The following is an 8,450-nucleotide window of genomic DNA, read 5'->3' as shown; positions in this document are numbered from 1 at the left end:
CTGGCTCTGGGGCTGTGCTAGGGAGTGCCTGTGAAAAAGCTGGCAGCAGAGCGGGCAAGTGTGGGCTCAGCACCTGTGGTTGCCCACAGCCTGGCAGGGAGATCCTCCATTGCGGGGAGCCCCCAGAGGGCCACGCATGGACCTCCTGCTGAAATATGAGGCAGACAGACGGCAGGGAGTGAGATACTCCAGTGCCCTTTGTTCTTGTCTCCCTCTTTCCACTTCCACTAGTCAGGCAGGTCGCTCCTGAGGAAATCGTGCTGCTGGAGAGAAAGAGGTTCCTCCAGCTGTGACCCGCCAGGCAGTTCCTTAGAGACCTCTGTGAGGGAGGTGGCTGCTGTCCCCGGCAGTGGACGCCCAGTGTGCTCCTGCTCTTTCGCTACCTCCAAACTGGTCTCCGTCCCGCTCCCCACAGTGTGCCGGGTTCTCTGTCGGGCTGGCTGGACCTCCTGTCCACCCAGTGCTGCACCCCCAGTCTAGCTTCCCACCGTGCCCACAGCGAGTGGGGCTGAGGCAGGCTCAGCAGCTCCCTTGGATCTGCAGCCCTCGCCAAGGTCCATCCATTCCGTAGCGCTTATCAGTAGAAATCTTTTGGATGTTCTGGTGTAATGTACAGAGATACTTTTGTTCAGTTATGAATGACCCATTCGTTGTTCCTTTTTTTTCCCTCTTTTATTTACAACTCACACTGCCATCATGCTGCCATCACTTGCTCCTTATATCTATGCATGTGAGTTGGGTATAATATCAATAATTTAAAATTTTCATACCTGGAGACTGAGTGCTGGTCTTGAAAGCCTAAGTTGAATGAAGTAAAAGGAAGATTCTAAATCAAACACAGTCTGTGTGTAAAGGATTGCCCAGGGGCTGCAGTACACCCAGTGGGCTGGGAGAATGTTCCTGGTTTTCAACAGAGGAAATAGCCCCTTTTGAAGCTGTTCCTTTGCATGCTGAAACAAGTATCCTCAACGTGGTGAGGGAAATTTCTAGTGCTTTCTTTTAATTCATCCCACAAACGTGCCAGCAAGGCACAATGCTAGGTTCTGGGACTAAGTGTTAAATTACTATCACACAACCTTGTATTTTAGTGCTTTTTATTTCAATTCTTTTGGTATATCTAAATGTCAGAAAGTACATATATACAAAATTCAGAACACCTTCCTAAAATGGTTTTAGTATTGGCCAGTCTCTGACATCTTTAAGTTGAATAGTCAAATATATGTCTAAAGTGCATTCTTGCAGCTAACCAATAGCAGCATTTGTTTTGTTTATAAACCCTTAAATATTCAGACAGGAAGTAGAAGAGTCACAATAAAAAGCAAAGCGTGATCTAGATATATTCTTTCTTAATCAGCCAAGACAAATACATGCATGAATTAGTTTATAAGTATACAAGAAATATACAAAAAAATAGCATTATAAAAAAGTTCATACGGCATGAGAAAGAGGTGTCTTTCTGTTATTAATATTAAATATGGCGAGGTGTATAATATAACAAGTTCGTAGAATCCTAGATATCTTTGGAGCCATAGGGGAATCTTTATGTAGGCCAGTGTATGATGACATACATATCTGAGGTCTGTGGTATTCAACAAAGCTGGAGTTCTACAAGATGATTCATTCAGAAGACTCCTTCTGGCATTGCTTTGGAGACATCACCAACACAAATGAAAATGTTCTTTTGTTATTGGGACTGTCAATTCATGGCTTCTTGCGCCTAAAAACGAAAGAAAATGAAAACCAGCATTTAGTGCTGAATTTTGCAATGAATCTCTAGGAGGGCTTTGAGAGAATTACTGTTTTATCATGGGAAGAGTTAAAAGTCCTTCTAAGAAAGCAAATAACTTATAAAATATGCTTATCTGGTATTTAATTTAAAAAACAACTTTCCATCTTTATATCCTGTTGCACTGATTTCCCAAACTGCCTAAGGAATACATGTGTCAAAAATGGACACATGGACCTGTATAGGTAGATATTTGAAAAGCAGCGGGTTTGATTAATATGGGGAGAAAAAGGGGCCATAAATTCTGCCATTCCGTTTTATTTTAGCGAACATTTTTTGCTGTAACAAGAGGGGTATTAGGAAATGGATTATAGGAGGAACTGCCATCCCTGACTCCAGCCTCCCCTCCTTATAGGCGATCTCAGTTCAGCCTCTGAAAACTTGATGAGCACAGGCAAAAATAGGAACAAGAGCGAATGTTCTTACAGCTCTAATTGCTCTTATTCAGCACCCCCCGCCCCCGGGTTCTCAGCACTGCTACTGCCTAGCGTAGTCTGCCAGTAGGGCCCAGATATTCCAACGGGCAAACAAAAACCACATAGGTCCTCTTAAAAAAAAAAAAAAAAAGTGGTTGGTAGGGAGAAGGGGTGGTGGGGAGGGAAGACACAGAGAAAGGCCACACGTGGTCAGTACTCACTTGGGTTGTGCGTGGTGCTGATACCCAGGCCCCTCAGTACTCACTTGGGTTGTGCGTGGTGCTGATACCCAGGCCCCAGCTGAGACCCTGCTCTCATCTCTACAGCCACAGAACACTGAGAGAAAAACCACAGAGAGGAAAGATCAGCTCCTCTCGGCAGTCTATTAAACAGATCTATTTAGATAGATTCAACCAAGGTGAAATCCAACATTGCTTCCTAGTCCAGCACAGATACGTATGTTAAAATACCAATCAGGTACTTGAAATTTGTTTGATGTGCCACAAAAACTGTGAGGTGGAAGGGTCTTTAGAGATCATCCAGGTAAATCTCATTTTCTATCAGGAAGAAGAAAGTGGCAAAGGCTAGAGCTTGGCCAGCTGACCCCCACCTTCCCAGAATAACAGTTCCACAGGGAAGTTCTCCTGAGAAGATTCCCATCAGTTTGATGGGCGTTCTTGTTATTCTAGGGTGATGCTCTCTGATTTGATTCTTGGGCCCTATCCCTCTCTACCCTAAAAACGGGCTTTGAGCTAAAGAGCTCCAGTAAAACCAGAGCAGAAATACAAATACCTTCTCAGATGTGCTGGGGACGGGCCTACAGGCTGCACTGGCCATGTGGGATCAGACCTCAGTTGTTTGTTTCAAAGGGCATGAAAAGCTACAGCTGTAGGCCTTAAAATATGACATCCCTAGCAAATACTTTTTACTCCTACCCTTGTTTCTACGTCGGTCCATTCAGACTCTGTTCCATCCGGTTGGGCAGGTGCTATTGTGGAAGATCTTCGTTTTCGACTACAGAAAAAGGGAAAACACAATGCAACAGAAAATAAGAATAGGAAATATATTAGAAATAGGGAAATAGCATACATTCTCCTTCAGAGAACTGATACATTTTACAGGCTAGTCTGTTCCTCAAGAATGAAATGACAGCCCTCTAAAGAAAGGAAGTTGATCATCACTCACCCAGTTGGTGATTCTTGTTTCAAAGTCTCAATTTCAGTAAACTGGACGGATTGTCCACCACCCCTTGTTTTATAAACATCACCCTACAGCCAAGAGAAAAGGTCACCGTTACACGTTTTTGTACATCCAAAGGGTAAACATACATATATATTTCAAATTAAATTTAAGACTCTACTGTTTTATGGAAACTGCCATCCACAAAACCAGATGGTGCTTGGACTGCTGGGTCTGTACCGTTAAAATACTTTAAAGATTTGTGTACGTATCTCTCACTAAACAAAGAAGTCCACTGTAATATAATTAGCAGCATTCTTAATTGCAGAAAATAACATTCCTTTTTATTCAACCTATAATTTAAAAACTACACTAGAGATCAAGAAATCTGTCAGAAATTTCTAAATGTTAGAAGGCAATATACTTTCTTCTCTGGATGTAGCCCTCCTCTCATATTCCAATAACAGTACAGTTGTTTTTGTCTTTGTTTTGCCACACTGTGCAGCTTGTGGGATCTTAGTTCCTGGTCCAGGGATCGAACTCGGGCCCTCGTCAGTGAAAGCGCGGAGTCCTAACCAAGGGCTGCCAGGGAACTCCCTCAAGTGACAGTACAGTCAAAGGTAGGAGTTCTTTGTTTGGTTTACTTCTTAAGTAGGGGTTAAAACAAAACATATTAATTAAAAGTACATAATACATCTGGAGCTCCTCTAACAAACCCGAGGCTCTAAGCCTCATTTGACAGAAAGTCGCGGATTTAGTTACAAACAGAGGTTTTATCAAATACCCACTTAAGTTCCTGTTGACACAGAGGAAGAGTAAATGGTTTTTTGTTAAGCTTTTTGAATATTTCCTTCTCTTGTGTAAATTTTTTACCTTAATTAGCTTAGTTTCAATCTCCCCATCGGAGGCTAGTTCCTGGTGGGTCAGCATGTACTTCTCACACTTAGCTAGTGCCTTTTCATTTGCAACAGATACAGTGATGGCGTGAGGGACCTGTGGCTGCATGACTGTCTCAGTTTGCAGGTTAGAGGCAGGCTTATGAGCTACCCATCTGTCTCCTGCAGAGCGTGATCGTCTGTGTCGCAGACGAACTGGTGGTACATTCTGATCAGGTTGAAAGAGGAATCAAGAAACAAGCATAACCCAGAATTAACTTAAGGGTGCTATTAGAAGTGCAGCAGTTTGGGCTACAGTAGTTGGTGACAACATCAAAACAAATGCATGAACCTTTTCAAAAGCTAAACGTTACTCAAACAATTTGAATGTTCTCTTCGTATTTAAACAAAACCAACGAACATCTTTTAACACCAGCTTGTGTATATGTATTATATATTCTACTAGGGAGCTTCCCTTTCAACAAAGAATGGAAGGAAAAGTCCTGGTAATGCCGCTAGTCTTTCCTGCATAGGTGGTATTCAGGACAAGTAATTCATTTTGCATTCTTAATCAAAAACCAGTATTTGTGCCTGCTATTGTGAGGTAGTCTGTTAGGTCCATGACAATGTTAAAAGCTTCAGAAAGACCAGCAGAAGCCCTAAATATATCATAAGCCTCTAAACAAAAGAGAAAATATTCCTATTACAAACCAGGACCCTCCCCAAAGCTGATGGAGCTGTAGACTACAGAATGCTTAAGGGACATAAGGTATAATGAGAACCTTGTGTATAAAATGATTAAAAGAACGTAAATAAAATACTTCTGAGTACTATTAAAAATCTCAAAACAGAACTTTTTAAAAAGTTCAAAAGCAATAATGGCTAAAACATACCAACTTTTTCCCCCAAACGTTTCATAAAGGTTCCAAGAACTAGATATAGAATATACTGTCAGGTCAGCCTCTATCATACAATAAAAAACTAGATGCTTCCAGTAAAAATGTTATATAACTTTAGGACAGTTCAATTTAGCACATTCAGCCTAAGGGGGAAAAAAAAATCACATACAGAACATAGTTAATAGTTTCTTTGTAACTTTGCAAACATCTTCCTGTTTACAAAACTGAAAGGAAATGCAACAGTCTGCCACAACCCAAATCCTTCAAAGCTGGTCAAGTACGAACATCTAATTTAAAATGCGTATGGGGAGAACTGAAGTGTTTTTCCAAGAAACAAATGAAGCACTAGTGACAAATCCTGATACTAAAACATGGGCAATAGAGTTTGCCACTCTGGATGCCCAAACCTCACAAGCAGCAGGAACCTTCCCATTCTTAAAATAGCTTACTGTTGAAAAGGAAGAATGTGGCTCTCATGTCCTACCATTTAATTTAGCAAAGGTGACAGATTTCTCGAACACACTTAGCCATAAATACGTTCTGAAACAAGCTCTGGGAAGATGACAGTCCTTACGTTATGAGATAACTGGTATTTTCAATTTCCTCCTCAACAACGTATTGTAAATGCAGCCCACCGATGCATGGGTACCAGCCTGCACTTCTCTCTGCTGCTCTTCTAAAGAGGCTTGCATTTCAAATGAAGTTAAAGGACCGCTAGTAAATCCTCTTAAATGTCTCATAGCCAAATTAGATATTACATTAATGTTGACCAGGCATAAGCAGGCCTTGAATCGTTTTCAGTCTGTAGACTTGCATGAAATAGGGGGGATTTATTAGAGTGGATCAGAAAGACCAGCCACCATGATTTGCTCCCTAAAAAGGTTTAAAGCAAAATCTGCAAAGAACTTAAGCGACTTTAGAATTATCCGTTGCCTTGGTAAATACCTTGTAATTCTTCATCATCCCTTAATAATCAGGAATGCAGGCCACCTGAATGAAATTTTTTTGCACCCTAAATTATACGAGAAAATCTAAAGCAAATATTTACTGTAAGATTAAGTTGTTTAGAAGAGACATTCTTAAAGAGATATATTAGAATTTTACTAAATGTAAATTCACGATATTTGTCCACTTACTCAGATTCAAAGGAAAACTTTACCTTAATCCTTAAGAAGAAAATATAGACATGAATTTGTTTCAACACCCTTGAATGAGGCAGAGCCCTTGTAAATTGAAATAAAGGCCTTGAGATTAAAAGCAATGTATTGGAGATGGAAACCTTCCTTCAGCAGTTACAAAACAGCTGGCCTGGGCTCTTCAAAAAATAGTCAATGTCATGAAAATCAAAAAAGGGGAGGATGGACTATTTTATATGGAAAGAGATTAAAGAGATAATAACCACATATAATGTATTCACCTTGATAGGACCAAGGTTTGAAAAAAGAAAAGCCATTATTGGGACAACTGGGGAAATGTAAACATGAACTGTAAGTTAGAAGGTACTTTTCAGGGTTAACGCTTTCTTAGGTGTGATGAAGATTGTGGTTATGTAGGACACGAAGCCTATGACTTACTGTCAAAGGTTCAAGAAAAAAAATATTTACAAATCTATTTTTCAAAATAAAAGTCTGGGAAAGCAATTTTAAAAATGAAAGTTCGAAAAAAGTCTAATTTGGGGAAGAGAAACCAAAATCAGAAGGATGTGCTCTAAGACACTCAGTCACTGACTCTGTGGATGCTCATCAGTTTATGCACATCCATGTGACTCTGGGATGTGCCCCAAGGACCTGCTTTCACTGAACAGGAGGTAGTATTTCTGTGCCAAATGGGTTTAGGCTTTTTCAGATGAAGAGCTAGGCCTCAATTTCAGGGTGATTTGATCTTCCAAACTAACAGAAAAATTAGACCTTGTTTATATTAACGCTCACCCATCTTTCCATTGAACTTTCTGAAGCAAGTTAGTTAGTTAAAAAAAACACAGAAGATTAAAATCTATTGCTACAATGCTTTAAAATAATACTGGCACTAACCCTGCTGCAGTGATCCTCTTCTATTTCTATCTCATTTCTGAGTGAAGGAACCACCTCCCTGCCTTCAGTCCAGTACATCCCTCGCCTTCTGTCTGACACGATACAAGTTTTACTTTGTCCTGGCTCCTGCTGCCTACGCCTTGCAATAGATGTGACATTGAGAGGTGTGTTGTACGAAGGAATTTTCTGCTCCCATTCCGAAATACAGGAAGCTACAGAAATGCTGCTGCAAGAGTTAGAGCACCTATGTAGCTGTGGCTGGCGCATGAGTTGCTGGCCGTTGGAAATCTGAGCAATACAGTTACTAGAAGGCTAAAAAAATTGAAGAGAAATTAATGAGCAAGACTTGAAAAAGGGAAACAATTCATTACTTTAATATTAGCACAGGAAGACATAGTTTTTGTACTAAATTACTAGTTTTTATACTAAATTTGTTTATACTAAATTTGAAAATATTTATAAATAGAAATATATTTAAAAACTTGATTCTCAGAAATAATCACCTAATCTGAACAAACCTTCTCTAGTACTGCCAAGTTACTACACAACTACAAGTAACTTACCGGTACTGGTGATGGAGAAACAGATCTTTGAGTAGCTTTTTCTCGATCGCGCTCCCGAGAGGGTCTCTCTGGCCGTTCAGTTTTGGGTTCAGTAACGATAGCCTTCAGTTGTTTCAGTTTTTCATCTTTCACCCAGAGTTTATTTTGCATCTCCAGCTGTTTGGCTGCCACTCGACGCTCCTGAAGGTTATGTATGGCGATAAATATTCTAATTCAGTTATAGCAAACAAGTGCACTAGTTTACCTGAACGCTTTACTTCCTAAAGATGACAGTTCTCCAGTTCTTCATAATGCTTATTAATTTGTTGTGACTTGTAAGGGCAGAGGAAGGAAGAGGAACTGAATAGGGGCTGCTGTGGCCACCACCACTAAAACCCTACCCCAAGTACAAGTGATTCAGAAGGCTACAATTAGAGATGAATCATCCCTGACCTGAGCACTGTATGAATGACACTCACACATTCTTTCTCCCACTTCATGGTTGTTTCTGTTACCATGCCTTGCAGCCTGGCTTCTAGTCTGCGCTTGTCAGAGAACTGTTGCTGAAGTTTCTGATTCTGGGTTTCCAGCTCCTGTTGCAGATTGCGCTTATCTTCTTCATAGATAGTCGTTGTTTTCTCTAAAATCTCAACCTGGAAAAGTAGGCCATTATGTTCAGCATTTGGTATGTAAACATTTCAAGTAGCTTTAAAATAATCTCTC

The 8,450-nt window shown here is 40.5% G+C and overlaps 1 protein-coding gene across 1 annotated transcript in view; it reads right to left on the bottom strand.

The window, feature by feature from the left end:
• Positions 1–1,368: 1,368 nt before the first annotated feature.
• KIF23 (kinesin family member 23) overlaps positions 1,369–8,450 on the bottom strand; it is a 33,985-nt gene continuing 26,903 nt past the window's right edge. The window contains exons 16-23 of the mRNA XM_065871292.1: positions 8,207–8,380; positions 7,749–7,928; positions 7,186–7,497; positions 4,255–4,485; positions 3,388–3,470; positions 3,138–3,216; positions 2,468–2,538; positions 1,369–1,717 (exon numbers count right to left, since the gene is read on the bottom strand). Coding sequence (XP_065727364.1) covers positions 1,702–1,717; positions 2,468–2,538; positions 3,138–3,216; positions 3,388–3,470; positions 4,255–4,485; positions 7,186–7,497; positions 7,749–7,928; positions 8,207–8,380 — 1,146 coding nt within the window. The 3' untranslated portion in view covers positions 1,369–1,701. The remainder of the gene's footprint in view (positions 1,718–2,467; positions 2,539–3,137; positions 3,217–3,387; positions 3,471–4,254; positions 4,486–7,185; positions 7,498–7,748; positions 7,929–8,206; positions 8,381–8,450) is intronic.

Source organism: Phocoena phocoena, chromosome 2 (genome assembly GCF_963924675.1).
Source record: "Phocoena phocoena chromosome 2, mPhoPho1.1, whole genome shotgun sequence".
Classification (NCBI taxonomy): Eukaryota; Metazoa; Chordata; class Mammalia; order Artiodactyla; family Phocoenidae; genus Phocoena; species Phocoena phocoena.
Note: the sequence above shows the minus strand (reverse complement) of the source record. Positions and strands in the feature narration are given on the sequence as shown.